This window comes from Schistocerca cancellata, chromosome 2, assembly GCF_023864275.1.
Source record: "Schistocerca cancellata isolate TAMUIC-IGC-003103 chromosome 2, iqSchCanc2.1, whole genome shotgun sequence".
NCBI lineage: Eukaryota > Metazoa > Arthropoda > Insecta > Orthoptera > Acrididae > Schistocerca > Schistocerca cancellata.
The window spans coordinates 13,388,695-13,407,749 of record NC_064627.1 but is presented as its reverse complement, the minus strand read 5'-3'; the positions used below and the strand labels follow the sequence as shown (position 1 = coordinate 13,407,749).

Sequence of the window (19,055 nt, the reverse complement as noted above, 5' to 3'; positions counted from 1 at the left end):
GTTCAGATGGGAGCTGAGCTGGTGACCCTTCACAGTGTCTGCTTCAGTCACACAGTTCGAGGCTGTTGCCAACGAATAGTCATCTCTGTGGGGGGGCAGACGGGGAAATCCGAGGGACATCCAGCACGAGACACGTCCCCGATTGGGGCCTGCCCACACTGACACCGATCCCTCACCTGTGGACGAACGGGAGGTCTTTCTGAGGTATGGCCGGCAGTGAAAGACTTTCCGAGTGTCCCAGTCTGAGGGCCTCCCTGGTTCGTCTGACCGACAGGTTCACACGCCTTATGCAGTTGAAGTCCCCGAGCCGGACAAAGTCGCTCGCCCCTTTCTGGAGGAAGCCTATCGGCCTTCGAGGTCTAGGCATTCGCAGAGGGTGGTATTACTGGTAGTTGGAAACTCCAACATTAGGCACGAAATGAGGCCCTCTTAGGGATACGTCTATGAAGGAGGGGAAGCAGTCATTCCAGATGCCGTGAAGAGCACGGGGTGCAGCTAACTGCAGGTGGTGTCTCATGTTGCTACTCACATCGCGTATTGCTTTGGATAGGAAGTGATTCTAGTTTCGGACGGACAGCTGAAGTATTAAAGACTGCCAGTTTTGCTTCCCAGATGGTGACGAAGCTCACTATTTGTAGCACCGCGGAAAGAACGGACTGTGGTCCTCCCCTAGAGTGTCGAGCAAAGGGTCCAATTTGGAGGCACGGGTAGTTCTTCGACCGCGTAGGCTGCAGATTCCTCTTCTCGCACCGTAGGGTCGCGGGTTTCCAGGTTCGACCGAATACGTCGGGAGTCCACTACATGCAGGAAGTGGGTAGAAGGGGCTGAATGGAGGGGATTAGGTAGTTTTTAGGATAGAGGATCTCACGAAAGTGCAGGAAGAGCTTCAGTTTCAAAGGGTGCAGGGTAAACACGGGAAGTGGGTAGGTATCAATATTGTAACTGTAAACTGTCATAGCTGTGTTGGAAAAGAACCAGAATTCCAAGTGGTAATAGCACTGAATCTCAGGTCATTCCAGGTATGAAAAGTAAGCTACAGCTGGGAATAAATTCAGCCAAAATTTTTAAAAGTATCTAACTGTGTTTGGAAAGGATAGATTAAATGCAGTGGGTGTGTAGTGATACATCCTAATTCTTGAATGAGAGGTATGTGCGTAAATACTTATGTCAGGAAAAATTTTCCCGACAGTAGTCTATAAGTGATTAGCATCCCACTGTTCGGAGGTGTCTTAAATCACAGGTGCTGATACCAGAGCTAATGATTCAGTTACTGTACTGAAGTGGATAGCAGTCAGATGACCCTGCCTGGTGAGTTGGAAATAGGAGTTCCATGGAGAGGGCAGTGTGGAGGAAGGAGCTCTGTGAAATCTAATAATATAAAATGTCAAAGATAATAAATGTAGTGTAATTGTTAATTATCAACTTGAATATCAGATCTGGCTCTGAGCACTATGGGACTCAACTTCAAAGCTCATCAGTCCCCTAAAACTTAGAACTAGTTAAACCTAACTAACTTAAAGGACATCACACACATCCACGTCCGAGGCAGGATTTGAACCTGCGACCGTAGCGGTCTCGCGGTTCCAGACTGTAGCGCCTAGAACCGCACGGCCACTCTGGCCGGTGAATATCAGATGTGTTATGTATGTAGTATAGAGAGACAGTATACAAGTTGGTAGTCGTGATCATTTATCATGTACGGAGATGTAATTTTGAAGATAATGACAGTGAATTGCATCTATCTTCTTATTTATGTAGTGGAGTGAAAGAATGAGAAGAATTTTCAGCAGCTTTATCTGCAGCCTGTGAGCCAAGATGAAGGAAGAAGGCACACTGATTCAGGGCACAGACAATCTGGACCCCAATTAAAGATTCTTAATGGGGACTGAATATTCAGTAAGCAACATTCACTGTATATAACATGAGTGTTCAGGTGGCAACTTATTTTGGTGTTTGGCAAGTGAGGAAGTATAACAAACCACCACACAGCCCAAGCCAACCTGGAACACTCCAGGAGGTTGAGTATTTATTGTTGTCAGGAACAGTTGAATTTCACTTACTGTAACTGCCGAGTTCACTTTGTAACCTTGTTTTTTCAGCAGTATCTCTAAAACTGCTTGCCAAGAGTTTCACTCTTTTTTCTTCTCTGATTTCATCTCCTTGTTCATCTGTTAAGTTTTGTCTGAATTTGTTCATTTTCTTCCATTGTGAAGATAAACACACTTCCCTCTCATCTTTTTCACTTCTTTTCTTTTCTGTTTCTTTCTTTTGTCAATTTACCACTGGCAAGAACTACGTTTTGGCATTCTGTTAAATATTAATACCTCATAACACACTACAATTGCACTACCTTAAGCAATTCTCTTTCACTCAAATTTAGTTCCCTATCACTTTTGCTTTTCCTAGAGCCACTCAAATCAGTTTACGGACATATCAGTATGTGTGTCATCGCCTATGTATACCCTCCTGAAATCATCCTATTCTTTAATGTAAACACCACCACCACCACCCCACCACCACCACCTGGTGAAAGGTAACATTCTTCCAATTTTTCTGAGACGTATAATGGTGTTACTCCTCATCGTGAAGGGGGCAATCTGGTACGATTTTAGATCACAGTTTGTAGTGATTAAGGGAACTCTGACAGCACAAAGATACATCAAGTACGTACCACGTCGTCACGTGTTACCTCCGACGTGACAGTATTGTGATGCCATTTTTCGACAGGACTATGCACACCCACACACGGCACACACCTCCACAAACTGTGTTTGATGCTGTGTTATCCTCACAGCTAGTGAGATCTCCACACCTGTCCCTGGTAGAACATGCCTGGGAGCAGCTCAGGTGTTAGCTGCACCTGTGCACCAGTATTCAGGATATCTAGGACCAGTTATGACAGTTGTGAACCACCTCGCCTCAGGAGAGGCTACAATGACTTTCTGATGACTTTCGCAACCAAATTGGTGAACAAATCTACACCAGAGATGGTGCTTCACTGCTTGTGTCATGTGGAGTATTTCTGTTAGAGATAAGCTGCCACCCGCTCAGCTCTCCTCGTGTGGTACACAACGTCGAAGTGGAGAGCTACGTTTTAGCAGAAAGGCTTCTGTCGAGGTATGAGGGAGACACTCAACTTTAACACTTAATTGATTGTTTACTTTTTCACATAAATATTTCTCTTTTTTATAAATACTTTGCTCTGGCATTGATAAAATTTGCACCAGGTCATATTTAACACTAGTATTAAAGCACTGGAAAATGCAAAGTATATATACGGTGTACATAAAGTTTGGGAACACTTTCAATTATTTATTGGACAAGAACTAAACATTGTACAGGTGTCATACATATTGCATTTTGAACAGAAATTCAAAGCTTTTTTTTACAAACATTCGATATGCGAACCGTGAGTGACCTGGCAGATGTCAATACAGTAATCGAATTCTTGCCATACTCATCCCAACACGGTATCGTCTACTGTGGCAGTCACTTCCTGTATTCTCTCCCGGAGCTCTGCTACATCACGTGATAGCGGCAGTAAATGGCCTTCCTTGTTGGTGGTTCTGTACCAGACATTGTTCTACACAATTGTTTTTGTCAAACTCCAACAGACAGAAAGCTCGCTCCGCACCTGAACTCACCATGTTTGCAACTAGCGCCGACTATCGGCAAATTACCAAACTACACTTGGAGGGGGAGGGGGGGAAGCTTCCGGGGTTTCTCTTCAAAATGACATACGTATGATATCTGTACAATGTTTGGTTCTTGTGCAATATATAATCTAAACTGTTCCCGGACTTTATGTTCACCCCCCATATTTCCTTTGCAGGAAATCAGTTGCTTTACTTATTAATAAACAAGAATTTCTCAATTTGACCTACCTCAAACAGTAGGGAGGTGGAAGAAAAAGCTTGTATACCGTACCTGATTTTGTGCAGCAGGTTCCAGTAGTGCCTGCATCTTCTCGGTGTGCGGTTCAGCACTGCCTTTCATTCCGAGTGAGATGTGCCTATTCCCGACACTGAAGTTTCTACCAAAAATCCCAGCACAGAATATTGTGATGACGTAAATTACAACGAAAACCGCAATTACGAACACAAACAGTCCGTACAGCATCGAATGTGATTCTAAAAATAACAAAAGACATCAATGATCAGCAATAACAGCACTATAGCAATACATTAAACTAAATTAGTCACCCGTAATAGTGAACCTAATGGTGTCTTAAGTTAAACAGTGAAAACTCCTGGTACAAATATCAACAATGTAGGAAAAGGAAGATTACTAATTAACATAAAAAGAGACATGCAAGTAGTAGACAAGCACAATTAACAGCTTTCGGCCACAGCCTACATCAGTAAAACACACATGTGCGCACACGCAAGAACTGTGGAAGCAGACACCTAATAAGCAGTCTTTGAATATGATGACTTCACTTATTCTGCCCCCTCCTCCTCCCCCCCCCTTCCGCCCCCCACCCAAAAAAGGGGTGTGAATCCAGGATGATGTGTCAGACAATCAGCACAAGGTGCAAAAAATGCCAGCTCTTTAGAATGTGTCGTCTCAACGAATCCTTTCTTTTAGTCAAGTTATGCCAGAAATTTATTTTCTCCTCAACTTTAATCAGTAACACCTCATTGGCCACATGACCTCCCCATCTAATCTTCAGCATTATTCTGCACCACCCCATTTCAAAAGCTATTTTCTTGTTTGAACTGCTTGCTGACCATGTTTCACTTGGGTACACGGTTGCACTCCAGACAAATACATTCAGGAAGACTTCGTAACACTTAAATTTATATTTGATGTTGACAGATTTCTCAACCTCAGAAATACCTTTTGTGCCACTGCTATTATACACTTTATATCCTCTCTACTTTTGCCATCATCAGTTATTTTATTGCCCAAATAGCAAAACTCGTCTACTACTTTAAGTGTCTCACTTCCTAATGTAATCCCTTCAGCATCACCAGATTTGACCACATTCTAATGCCCTTGTTTTGCTTCTGTTAATGTTACTGTTATATTCTCCTCTGCAATGCTGTCCAGTCTGTTCAAATGGTCTTCCAAGTCATTTGCTGCCTCTACCAGAATGTCATTAGCAAACCTCAAGGATTTTATTTCTTTCCTCTGAACTTTAATTCCTTTTCCAAATTTTTACATTGTTTCCATTACTGCACGATCAATGTACAGACTGAATAGCATTGACGATGTCCCTTCTCAACCACTGCTTCCCTTTTCCTCAATTCTTATAACTGCCTTCCATTTTCTGTACAAATTGTAAACAAACTTTCACTCCCTATATTTTACCCTTGCTACCTTCATAATTTCAAAGAGGACTCCTGTCAACATAGTCAAAAGCTTTCTTTAAGTCTAGAAATGCTGTTAATGTGGGTCTGCCTTTCCTTAACCCATCTTCTAAGAAAAATCTTAGTATTTCCTCTTGTTCCGAAATTTCTCCAGAAGTCAAACTGTTCTTCCTAGAGGCCAGCTTATGCCAGTCATTTCATTTGTGTTAGTATTTTGCAAGCAAGACTTATTAAACTGATAAATAGGTAATGTTTACATTTGCTGGCACTGGCTTTCTTTGGAATTGAAATAATTACGTTCTGTTTGACATCTGACAATAACGATATTTCACCTGTCTCATACATCTTGCACAGGAGATAGGAGAGCTTTGTCATAGCTGGCTCTCCCAGGGACATCAGCAGTTCTGACAATGTTCTCTACTCCAGGAGCCTTAGTTTAGCTTACATCTTTTGGTGCTCTGTCAATTCTTTTTGCAGTCTCGCATCTCATCTTCTACGTCCTCTTCCCTTTCTATAATACTGCCTTCAGGTTCATATCCCCTGTACTCCTTCCACCTTTCAGCTTTCCCTTTTTCCCCTCCTTGTGGTATTCTATATTCTTATACTTGCCTTCTAGCCATTCTCGATTTGCCATTTTGCACTTCCTGTGAATGTCATTTTTTAGATGTTTGTATTCCTTTTTCAGCTGCTTCATTTGAAGTACTTTTATATTTTCTAATTTCATCAATTAGATTCAGTATCTCTTGTGATATCAAGTGATATCTAATAGGCGTTATCTTTTTAGCTATTTGATCCTCTGCTAAGTTCACTGTTTCATCTCTTGTGGCGACCTGTTCGTCATCTACTGTATTCTTTTCTCCCATTCCTGCCAATTGTCGGCCTAATGCTCCCACTGAAACTCTCAACAGCCTCTGATTCTTTCTGTTTATCCAGGCCCCATCTCCTTAATATCTTAGATTTTTGCAATTTCTTCAGTTTAAATCTGCTACTGATAACCTCAAATTGTGCCCCTTAAAATGTATTATAGTTTCAGAACTGGTTCCGAAATCCCCATCTCACCATTACATAATCAATCTGGAACATTCCCATGACTCCAGATCTCTCAAGTATACATCTCTTTCTCATGATTCTTAAACCAAGTGTTAGCAATGATTAAATTATGCTCTTTGTAAAATTTTACCAGGTGGCTTCCTACTTCATTCCTTTCTCCCCAGCTCACATAAACCTAGTATTTTTCTTTTTCTTTCTATTTCTACTACCAAATTCCACTCCCCCATCACAAATTTTCATCTGTCAACTATTACGTAATGTCTTTTATCTCATACTTACCTTGAATCTGCTGAGATGTTGGTATATAAATTTGTATTATTGTGGTGGGTGTTGGCTTTGTGCCCATCTTGGCTGTGACAATGTGTTCACTGTGCTGTTCATAGCAGCTTATCCACATTCTTGTTTTCTTATTCATTGTTAGACCTAATCCTGCATTAGCCCTGTTTGATTTTGTATTTATAACCCTTCACTCACCCGAGGAGAAGCCGTGAAAAAGCAGGTCGACTCCCATAATGGTGTTTTGTAGGCAGTCCTATTTCACGTATTTAGGTCTATACAAAATGTTTGCTAATTTTCCTTTTCAAAATTGCGATGTTAGAGTTCCTACATTAATCAAATGTTATACAAATTATCACGTTTGTAGAAACAAATCCCTACAAAAAGTTACTATAATCACTTCAGTTGTTGGCCTCGTTTCGATGATGAGACCATTGGTTTCATCAGGAATGGTGGCATTCATACATGCCAATTAGAGCTAAATTGCTGTAAATTTCTGGGATCTGTTGATATACTTTTGATTGCCCGATTTTCTTTAATCACCTGACCCTCATATTGATGAGCAGGAATGCCTAATTAAAATTATCAAATTATTAATAACTAAATTTCAATACACAATATGGATCTCATTGTCATAAACCCGAGAGTCCCAACTGCTTAAGCACAATTTAGTATTGCATATTCTAATAGACGCTGCTCGTGAGAAATAATATATAAACAAATAATAATAAACCCTGTGGAGATCAGAACCAACCAACACACAGAAGAAACCCATAAAACCAGCATGGCAACACAGGCTACAGATCAGAATAGAAAAACTGAGAAAAGACATCGGACAGCTAAAACAATTTATAAGAATTGAAATATCAGACGAAAAAGGAAAAAGGTTAGGTAAAATCTCACAACAAGAAGCGATAGAGCAATTAGATGAAAAGAAAAATTACAAGCATTGGCCAAACGACTTAGAAGATACAAAAAAGTGAAAAATAGAAGGAAACAAAACCAGACATTCAAAACAAACCAAAAGAAATTTTACCAGACAATAGATAAGACACACATTAAAATAGACAATCCACCAAATATAACAGACATGAAACACTTCTGGAGCAACACATGGTCAAACCCGGTACAACATAACAGACATGCACGGTGGATACAAGCAAAAACACACTCATACAAGATGATACCACAAATGCCTGAAGTGACAATTTTGCAACATGAAGTCACCCAAGCAATTAATTCTACGCGCAATTGGAAAGCCCATGGAAAAGATAAAATAGCAAATTTCTGGCTAAAGAAGTTCACCTCAACACATTCACATCTAACTAAATTATTTAACAAATGTGATTGTTGGGTTCAAATTAATGATATAAATAAAATAGAAAGAAACATTCCACATGGGAAAAATATATTAAAAACAAAGATTCCATGACTTACCAAACGGGAAGGCACAATAACACACACACACACACACACACACACACACACACACACACACACACACACACACACACACACACTTACTTGTGTCATATATATATATATATATATATATATATATATATATATATATATATATATAAAAAGAAAGATGATGAGACTTACCCAACAAAAGCGCTGGCAGGTCGATAGACACACAAATAAACACAAACATACACACAAAACTCTAGCTTTCGCAACCAACGGTTGCCTCGTCAGGAAAGAGGGAAGGAGAAGGAAAGACAAAAGGATTGGGTTTTAAGGGAGAGGGTAAGGAGTCATTCCAATCCCGGGAGCGGAAAGACTTACCTTAGGGGGAAAAAAGGACAGGTTTACACTCGCACACACACACATATCCATCCACACATACACAGACACAAGCAGACATTTGTAAAGGCAAAGAGTTTGGGCAGAGATGTCAGTCGGGACGGAAATACAGAGGCAAAGATGATGTTGAAAGACAGGTGAGGTATGAACGGCGGCAGATTGAAATTAGCGGAGATTGAGGCCTGGCGGATAGCGAGAAGAGAGGATATGCTGAAGGGCAAGTTCCCATCTCCGGAGTTCTGACAGGTTGGTGTTAGTGGGAAGTATCCAGATAACCCCGGACGGTGTAACACTGTGCCAAGATGTGCTGGCCGTGCACCAAGGCATGTTTAGCCACAGGGTGATCCTCATTACCAACAAACACTGTCTGCCTGTGTCCATTCATGCGAATGGACAGTTTGTTGCTGGTCATTCCCACATAGAATGCTTCACAGTGTAGGCAGGTCAGTTGGTAGATCACGTGGGTGCTTTCACACGTGGCTCTGCCTTTGATCGTGTACACCTTCCGGGTTACAGGGCTGGAATAGGTGGTGGTGGGAGGGTGCATGGGACAGGTTTTACACCGGGGGCGGTTACAGGGGTAGGAGCCAGAGGGTAGGGAAGGTGGTTTGGGGATTTCATAGGGATGAACTAAGAGGTTACGAAGGTTAGGTGGACGGCGGAAAGACACTCTTGGTGGAGTGGGGAGGATTTCATGAAGGATGGATCTCATTTCAGGGCAGGATTTGAGGAAGTCGTATCCCTGCTGGAGAGCCACATTCAGAATCTGATCCAGTCCCGGAAAGTATCCTGTCACAAGTGGGGCACTTTTGGGGTTCTTCTGTGGAAGGTTCCGGGTTTGAGGAGATGAGGAAGTGGCTCTGATTATTTGCTTCTGTACCAGGTCGGGAGGGTAGTTACGGGATGCAAAAGCTGTTTTCAGGTTGTTGGTGTAATGGTTCAAGGATTCCGGACTGGAGCAGATTCGTTTGCCACGAAGACCTAGGCTGTAGGGAAGGGACCGTTTGATGTGGAATGGGTGGCAGCTGTCATAATGGAGGTACTGTTGCTTGTTGGTGGGTTTGATGTGGACGGACGTGTGAAGCTGGCCATTGGACAGGTGGAGGTCAACGTCAAGGAAAGTGGCATGGGATTTCGAGTAGGACCAGGTGAATCTGATGGAACCAAAGGAGTTGAGGTTGGAGAGGAAATTCTGGAGTTCTTCTTCACTGTGAGTCCAGATCATGAAAATGTCATCAATAAATCTGTACCAAACTTTGGGTTGGCAGGCCTGGGTAACCAAGAAGGCTTCCTCTAAGCGACCCATGAATAGGTTGGCGTACGAGGGGGCCATCCTGGTACCCATGGCTGTTCCCTTTAATTGTTGGTATGTCTGGCCTTCAAAAGTGAAGAAGTTGTGGGTCAGGATGAAGCTGGCTAAGGTAATGAGGAAAGAGGTTTTAGGTAGGGCGGCAGGTGATCGGCGTGAAAGGAAGTGCTCCATCGCAGCGAGGCCCTGGACATGCGGAATATTTGTGTATAAGGAAGTGGCATCAATGGTTACAAGGATGGTTTCCGGGGGTAACAGACTGGGTAGGGATTCCAGGCGTTCGAGAAAGTGGTTGGTGTCTTTGATGAAGGATGGGAGACTGCAAGTAATGGGTTGAAGGTGTTGATCTACGTAGGCGGAGATGCGTTCTGTGGGGGCTTGGTAACCAGCTACAATGGGACGGCCGGGATGATTGGGTTTGTGAATTTTGGGAAGAAGGTAGAAGGTGGGGGTGCGGGGTGTTGGTGGGGTCAGGAGGTTGATGGAGTCAGGTGAAAGGTTTTGTAGGGGGCCTAAGGTTCTGAGGATTCCTTGAAGCTCCGCCTGGACATCAGGAATGGGATTACCATGGCAAACTTTGTAAGTATTGTTGTCTGAAAGCTGACGCAGTCCCTCAGCCACATACTCCCGACGATCAAGTACCACAGTCGTGGAACCCTTGTCCGCCGGAAGAATGACGATGGATTGGTCGGCCTTCAGATCACGGATAGCCTGGGCTTCAGCAGTGGTGATGTTGGGAGTAGGATTAAGGTTTTTTAAGAAGGATTGAGAGGCAAGGCTGGAAGTCAGAAATTCCTGGAAGGTTAGGAGAGGGTGATTTTGAGGAAGAGGAGGTGGGTCCCGCTGTGACGGAGGACGGAACTGTTCCAGGTATGGTTCAATTTGGATAGTATCTTGGGGAGTTGGATCATTGGGAGTAGGATTAGGATCATTTTTCTTCGTGGCAAAGTGATATTTCCAGCAGAGAGTACGGCTGTAGGACAGTAAATCTTTGACAAGGGCTGTTTGGTTAAATCTGGGAGTGGGGCTGAAGGTGAGGCCTTTGGATAGGACAGAGGTTTCGGATTGGGAAAGAGGTTTGGAGGAGAGGTTAACTACTGAATTGGGGTGTTGTGGTTCCAGATTGTGTTGATTGGAGTTTTGGGGTTTTGGAGGGAGTGGAGCTGGAAGTGGGAGATTGAGTAGATGGGAGAGACTGGGTTTGTGTGCAATGAGAGGAGGTTGAGGTTTGCTGGAAAGGTTGTGAAGGGTGAGTGAGTTGCCTTTCCGGAGGTGGGAAACCAGGAGATTGGATAGTTTTTTAAGGTGGAGGGTGGCATGTTGTTCTAATTTGCGGTTGGCCTGTAGGAGGATGCTCTGAACAACTGGTGTGGATGTGGGAGAGGAAAGATTGAGGACTTTTATTAGGGACAGGAGTTGATGGGTGTGTTGATTGGCTGAGTGGATGTGTAGGTGAAGGATTAGGTGGGTGAGGGCAATGGATTGTTCGGTTTGGAACTGGTATAGGGACTGATGGAAGGAAGGGTTGCAGCCAGAGATGGGAACTTTAAGTGTGAGGCCTTTGGGGGTGATGCCAAATGTCAGACAAGCCTGAGAAAATAAAATATGGGAGTGTAATCTGGCTAGGGCGAAGGCATGTTTGCGGAGGGAATGTAAATAAAACTTAATGGGGTCGTTGTGGAGGTGTTGTGAGGGTGACATGGTACTGGAAGGTGGAAAGTGGAACACGAGGCTGAAATGAAAATGAAAATAAATATAAAAATATATGGGGAGAGATAAAGGTAAAACTAGAAAGCAAATGGAGATCTGGTGTGAAAAAAGGCGAAAAAGGGTTGGATAGAGCTGGGCTATGTTGATCCTGTGGTGAACTTGTGTAGGTAGATAATGATGTGCACAAAGGTTAGGTGGTTGTGTTGCCGCCAAAACACGTTAAAGGGTGGAGAAATACGGGAAAATTTCGAAAAAACTACGTGAGGATGTATTAAAAGGGTGGTTTGGTGGTGGCAGATTATGAAAATGAAGCTAACAATTGTCTGGTGAAGAAATAATGACGTTAAAACCTGTGGGAAGCGGCTAAAAATGATCGATGATGTGAGAAAAACGGAAATGGAAATAAAGCAAAAGATATTAAAACTAGCCGAAAAGGTTGTTTAATAGCTGAAAGGAACTGTTTGTGAACTGGAAACGGTGGATTTTATAGCAGCGGTAGTGTTGAAAGCGGAAAAAAATTTTTTGGTTATGGTTTGGAAGTGGGTTATGTATTGTTACGTACTATTGAGTATATATCGGCGGGATAAAATTGTATACTGGATTACGGTAAAAAAGTGTTACACCGTCCGGGTTATCTGGATACTTCCCACTAACACCAACCTGTCAGAACTCCGGAGATGGGAACTTGCCCTTCAGCATATCCTCTCTTCTCGCTATCCGCCAGGCCTCAATCTCCGCTAATTTCAATCTGCCGCCGTTCATACCTCACCTGTCTTTCAACATCATCTTTGCCTCTGTATTTCCGTCCCGACTGACATCTCTGCCCAAACTCTTTGCCTTTACAAATGTCTGCTTGTGTCTGTGTATGTGTGGATGGATATGTGTGTGTGTGTGTGCGAGTGTAAACCTGTCCTTTTTTCCCCCTAAGGTAAGTCTTTCCGCTCCCGGGATTGGAATGACTCCTTACCCTCTCCCTTAAAACCCAATCCTTTTGTCTTTCCTTCTCCTTCCCTCTTTCCTGACGAGGCAACCGTTGGTTGCGAAAGCTAGAGTTTTGTGTGTATGTTTGTGTTTATTTGTGTGTCTATCGACCTGCCAGCGCTTTTGTTGGGTAAGTCTCATCATCTTTCTTTTTAAATATATTTTTCCCACGTGGAATGTTTCCCTCTATTATATTCATATCATTAATTTGAATCCAACAATCACGTTTGTTATTGTTATTGTTATTGTCACTGTTACATTTCGTAGTCTTTTCTGTCATCTTATTTCCTCCTTCTGTTTTTGCCAGCAGTTTTACTTTCTATTCACCTTCTCCTTTTTTACCGTAATCCAGTATACAATTTTATCCCGCCGATATATACTCAATAGTACGTAACAATACATAACCCACTTCCAAACCATAACCAAAAAATTTTTTTCCGCTTTCAACACTACCGCTGCTATAAAATCCACCGTTTCCAGTTCACAAACAGTTCCTTTCAGCTATTAAACAACCTTTTCGGCTAGTTTTAATATCTTTTGCTTTATTTCCATTTCCGTTTTTCTCACATCATCGATCATTTTTAGCCGCTTCCCACAGGTTTTAACGTCATTATTTCTTCACCAGACAATTGTTAGCTTCATTTTCATAATCTGCCACCACCAAACCACCCTTTTAATACATCCTCACGTAGTTTTTTCGAAATTTTCCCGTATTTCTCCACCCTTTAACGTGTTTTGGCGGCAACACAACCACCTAACCTTTGTGCACATCATTATCTACCTACACAAGTTCACCACAGGATCAACATAGCCCAGCTCTATCCAACCCTTTTTCGCCTTTTTTCACACCAGATCTCCATTTGCTTTCTAGTTTTACCTTTATCTCTCCCCATATATTTTTATATTTATTTTCATTTTCATTTCAGCCTCGTGTTCCACTTTCCACCTTCCAGTACCATGTCACCCTCACAACACCTCCACAACGACCCCATTAAGTTTTATTTACATTCCCTCCGCAAACATGCCTTCGCCCTAGCCAGATTACACTCCCATATTTTATTTTCTCAGGCTTGTCTGACATTTGGCATCACCCCCAAAGGCCTCACACTTAAAGTTCCCATCTCTGGCTGCAACCCTTCTTTCCATCAGTCCCTATACCAGTTCCAAACCGAACAATCCATTGCCCTCACCCACCTAATCCTTCACCTACACATCCACTCAGCCAATCAACACACTCATCAACTCCTGTCCCTAATAAAAGTCCTCAATCTTTCCTCTCCCACATCCACACCAGTTGTTCAGAGCATCCTCCTACAGGCCAACCGCAAATTAGAACAGCATGCCACCCTCCACCTTAAAAAACTATCCAATCTCCTGGTTTCCCACCTCCGGAAAGGCAACTCACTCACCCTTCACAACCTTTCCAGCAAACCTCAACCTCCTCTCATTGCACACAAACCCAGTCTCTCCCATCTACTCAATCTCCCACTTCCAGCTCCACTCCCTCCAAAACCTCAAAACTCCAATCAACACAATCTGGAACCACAACACCCCAATTCAGTAGTTAACCTCTCCTCCAAACCTCTCTCCCAATCCGAAACCTCTGTCCTATCCAAAGGCCTCACCTTCAGCCCCACTCCCAGATTTAACCAAACAGCCCTTGTCAAAGATTTACTGTCCTACAGCCGTACTCTCTGCTGGAAATATCACTTTGCCACGAAGAAAAATGATCCTAATCCTACTCCCAATGATCCAACTCCCCAAGATACTATCCAAATTGAACCATGCCTGGAACAGTTCCGTCCTCCGTCACAGCGGGACCCACCTCCTCTTCCTCAAAATCACCCTCTCCTAACCTTCCAGGAATTTCTGACTTCCAGCCTTGCCTCTCAATCCTTCTTAAAAAACCTTAATCCTACTCCCAACATCACCACTGCTGAAGCCCAGGCTATCCGTGATTTGAAGGCTGACCAATCCATCGTCATTCTTCCGGCGGACAAGGGTTCCACGACTGTGGTACTTGATCGTCGGGAGTATGTGGCTGAGGGACTGCGTCAGCTTTCAGACAACACTACTTACAAAGTTTGCCATGGTAATCCCATTCCTGATATCCAGGCGGAGCTTCAAGGAATCCTCAGAACCTTAGGCCCCCTACAAAACCTTTCACCTGACTCCATCAACCTCCTGACCCCACCAACACCCCGCACCCCCACCTTCTACCTTCTTCCCAAAATTCACAAACCCAATCATCCCGGCCGTCCCATTGTAGCTGGTTACCAAGCCCCCACAGAACGCATCTCTGCCTACGTAGATCAACACCTTCAACCCATTACATGCAGTCTCCCATCCTTCATCAAAGACACCAACCACTTTCTCGAACGCCTGGAATCCCTACCCAGTCTGTTACCCCCGGAAACCATCCTTGTAACCATTGATGCCACTTCCTTATACACAAATATTCCGCATGTCCAGGGCCTCGCTGCGATGGAGCACTTCCTTTCACGCCGATCACCTGCCGCCCTACCTAAAACCTCTTTCCTCATTACCTTAGCCAGCTTCATCCTGACCCACAACTTCTTCACTTTTGAAGGCCAGACATACCAACAATTAAAGGGAACAGCCATGGGTACCAGGATGGCCCCCTCGTACGCCAACCTATTCATGGGTCGCTTAGAGGAAGCCTTCTTGGTTACCCAGGCCTGCCAACCCAAAGTTTGGTACAGATTTATTGATGACATTTTCATGATCTGGACTCACAGTGAAGAAGAACTCCAGAATTTCCTCTCCAACCTCAACTCCTTTGGTTCCATCAGATTCACCTGGTCCTACTCGAAATCCCATGCCACTTTCCTTGACGTTGACCTCCACCTGTCCAATGGCCAGCTTCACACGTCCGTCCACATCAAACCCACCAACAAGCAACAGTACCTCCATTATGACAGCTGCCACCCATTCCACATCAAACGGTCCCTTCCCTACAGCCTAGGTCTTCGTGGCAAACGAATCTGCTCCAGTCCGGAATCCTTGAACCATTACACCAACAACCTGAAAACAGCTTTTGCATCCCGTAACTACCCTCCCGACCTGGTACAGAAGCAAATAATCAGAGCCACTTCCTCATCTCCTCAAACCCGGAACCTTCCACAGAAGAACCCCAAAAGTGCCCCACTTGTGACAGGATACTTTCCGGGACTGGATCAGATTCTGAATGTGGCTCTCCAGCAGGGATACGACTTCCTCAAATCCTGCCCTGAAATGAGATCCATCCTTCATGAAATCCTCCCCACTCCACCAAGAGTGTCTTTCCGCCGTCCACCTAACCTTCGTAACCTCTTAGTTCATCCCTATGAAATCCCCAAACCACCTTCCCTACCCTCTGGCTCCTACCCCTGTAACCGCCCCCGGTGTAAAACCTGTCCCATGCACCCTCCCACCACCACCTATTCCAGTCCTGTAACCCGGAAGGTGTACACGATCAAAGGCAGAGCCACGTGTGAAAGCACCCACGTGATCTACCAACTGACCTGCCTACACTGTGAAGCATTCTATGTGGGAATGACCAGCAACAAACTGTCCATTCGCATGAATGGACACAGGCAGACAGTGTTTGTTGGTAATGAGGATCACCCTGTGGCTAAACATGCCTTGGTGCACGGCCAGCACATCTTGGCACAGTGTTACACCGTCCGGGTTATCTGGATACTTCCCACTAACACCAACCTGTCAGAACTCCGGAGATGGGAACTTGCCCTTCAGCATATCCTCTCTTCTCGCTATCCGCCAGGCCTCAATCTCCGCTAATTTCAATCTGCCGCCGTTCATACCTCACCTGTCTTTCAACATCATCTTTGCCTCTGTATTTCCGTCCCGACTGACATCTCTGCCCAAACTCTTTGCCTTTACAAATGTCTGCTTGTGTCTGTGTATGTGTGGATGGATATGTGTGTGTGTGCGAGTGTAAACCTGTCCTTTTTTCCCCCTAAGGTAAGTCTTTCCGCTCCCGGGATTGGAATGACTCCTTACCCTCTCCCTTAAAACCCAATCCTTTTGTCTTTCCTTCTCCTTCCCTCTTTCCTGACGAGGCAACCGTTGGTTGCGAAAGCTAGAGTTTTGTGTGTATGTTTGTGTTTATTTGTGTGTCTATCGACCTGCCAGCGCTTTTGTTGGGTAAGTCTCATCATCTTTCTTTTTAAATATATTTTTCCCACGTGGAATGTTTCCCTGTATTATATTCATATATATATATATATATATTTTTCCCACGTGGAACGTTTCCCTCTATTATATATATATATATATATATATATATATATATATATATATATATATATATATATATATATATATATATATATATATATAATAGAGGGAAACGTTCCACGTGGGAAAAATATATTTAAAAAGATCTGTGTGTCTATCGACCTGCCAGCGCTTTTGTTTGGTAAGTCTCATCATCTTTCTTTTTATATATATATATATATATATATATATATATATATATATATGTGTGTGTGTGTGAGCGAGAGTGTATACCTGTCCTTTTTTCCCCCCTAAGGTAAGTCCTTCCGCTCCCGGGATTGGAATGACTCCTTACCCTCTCCCTTAAAACCCACATCCTTTCATCTTTCCCTCTCCTTCCCCCTTTCCTGATGAAGCAACCGTGGGTTGCGAAAGCTCGAAATTTTGTGTGTGTGTGTTTTTTTATTGTGCCTATCTACCAGCGCTTTCCCGTTTGGTAAGTCATGGAATCTTTGTTTTTAATAAATTATTTAACAGTTACATTGCAGACCCATACACAGTCCCTGATACACTTACACAAGGAATAACTTATCTGAAACAAAGATCAAGCAGACACAGCAAACCCAGCAAAATATTGCCCCATAACATGCCTACCAACAATATACAAAATATTAACTTCAGTCATTACACAGAAATTAATGACACATACAACACAGAACAAAATTATAAATGAAAAACAAAAAGGCTGCTGCAAAGGAGCACGAGGATGTAAAGAGCAACTGATAATAGATGCAGAGGTGACATATCAAGCTAAAACTAAACAAAGGTCGCTACACTACGCACACATTGATTACCAAAAAGCTTTTGATAGTGTACCCCACTCATGGTTACTACAGATATTGGAAATATACAAAGTAGATCCTAAATGGATACAGTTCCTAAACATAGTAATGAAAAATTGGAAAACCACACTTAATATCCAAACAAATTCAAATAATATCACATCACAGCCAATACAGATTAAGCGTGGAATATACCAAGGAGACTCATTAAGCCCTTTCTGGTTCTGCCTTGCTCTGAACCCACTATCCAACATGCTAAATAATACCAATTATGGATACAATATTACTGGAACATACCAACACAAAATCACACATTTGCTATACATGGATGATCTAAAACTATTGGCAGCAACAAATCAACAACTCAGCCAATTACTAATGATAACAGAAGTATTCAGCAATGATATAAATATGGCTTTTGGAACGGACAAATGTAAGAAAAATAGCATAGTCAAGGGAAAACACACTAAAAAAGAAGATTACATATTGGATAATCACAGTGACTGCATAGAAGCAATGGAAAAAACAGATGCCTATAAATATCTAGGATACAGACAAAAAATAGGAATAGATAATACAAATATTAAAGAAGAACTAAAAGAAAAATAAAGACAAAGAAAAATACAGACAAAGACTAACAAAAATACTGAAAACAGAATTGACAGCAAGAAACAAGACGAAAGCTATAAATACTTATGCTATACCAATATTCACCTACTCATTTGGAGTAGTGAAATGGAGTAACACAGACCTAGAAGCACTCAATACACTTACACGATCACAATGCCACAAATATAGAATACATCACATACATTCAGCAACAGAAAGATTGTTTATAGAACGAGCAGAAACTAGCAAAATACACAAAGCAATTACTCATATAAATACATCGGCTACACCATTGCAATTTCATAACCACTTCTACAATCCTTTAGATCACATAACATCAACAGATACAAAGAAAGTAAATAGGAAAAGAAAACACTACATGGCAAGCACCCGTATCATCTAACACAGCCACGCATCGATCAAGACGCATCCAACACATGGCTAAGAAAAGGCAATATATACAGTGAGACGGAAGGATTCATGATTGCTATACAGGATTAAACAATAAACACCAGATATTACAGCAAGCATATTATTAAAGATTCCAATACCACAATAGATAAATGCAGACTTTGCAAACAACAAACAGAAACAGTAGATTACATCACAAGCGGATGTACAATACTAGCAAATACAGAATACCCCAGAAGACATGACAATGTAGCAAAAATAACACACCAACAACTTGCCATACAACATAAACTAATAAAACAACACGTTCCCACATACAAGTATGCACCACAAAATGTACTGGAGACTGATGAATACAAATTATACTGGAACAGAACCATTATAACAGATAAAACACCACCACATAACCAACCTGACATCATACTCACCAATAAAAAGAAGAAATTAACACAACTAATCGAAATATCCATGCCCAATACAACAAATATACAAAAGAAAACGGGAGAAAAA

The 19,055-nt window shown here is 42.6% G+C and overlaps 1 protein-coding gene across 1 annotated transcript in view; it reads right to left on the bottom strand.

Moving 5' to 3' along the window:
- LOC126161310 (uncharacterized) overlaps nt 1-19,055 on the bottom strand; it is a 187,599-nt gene that overhangs the window by 3,430 nt on the left and 165,114 nt on the right. Inside the window, exon 7 of the mRNA XM_049917063.1 lies at nt 3,928-4,130. Coding sequence (XP_049773020.1) covers nt 3,928-4,130 — 203 coding nt within the window. The remainder of the gene's footprint in view (nt 1-3,927; nt 4,131-19,055) is intronic.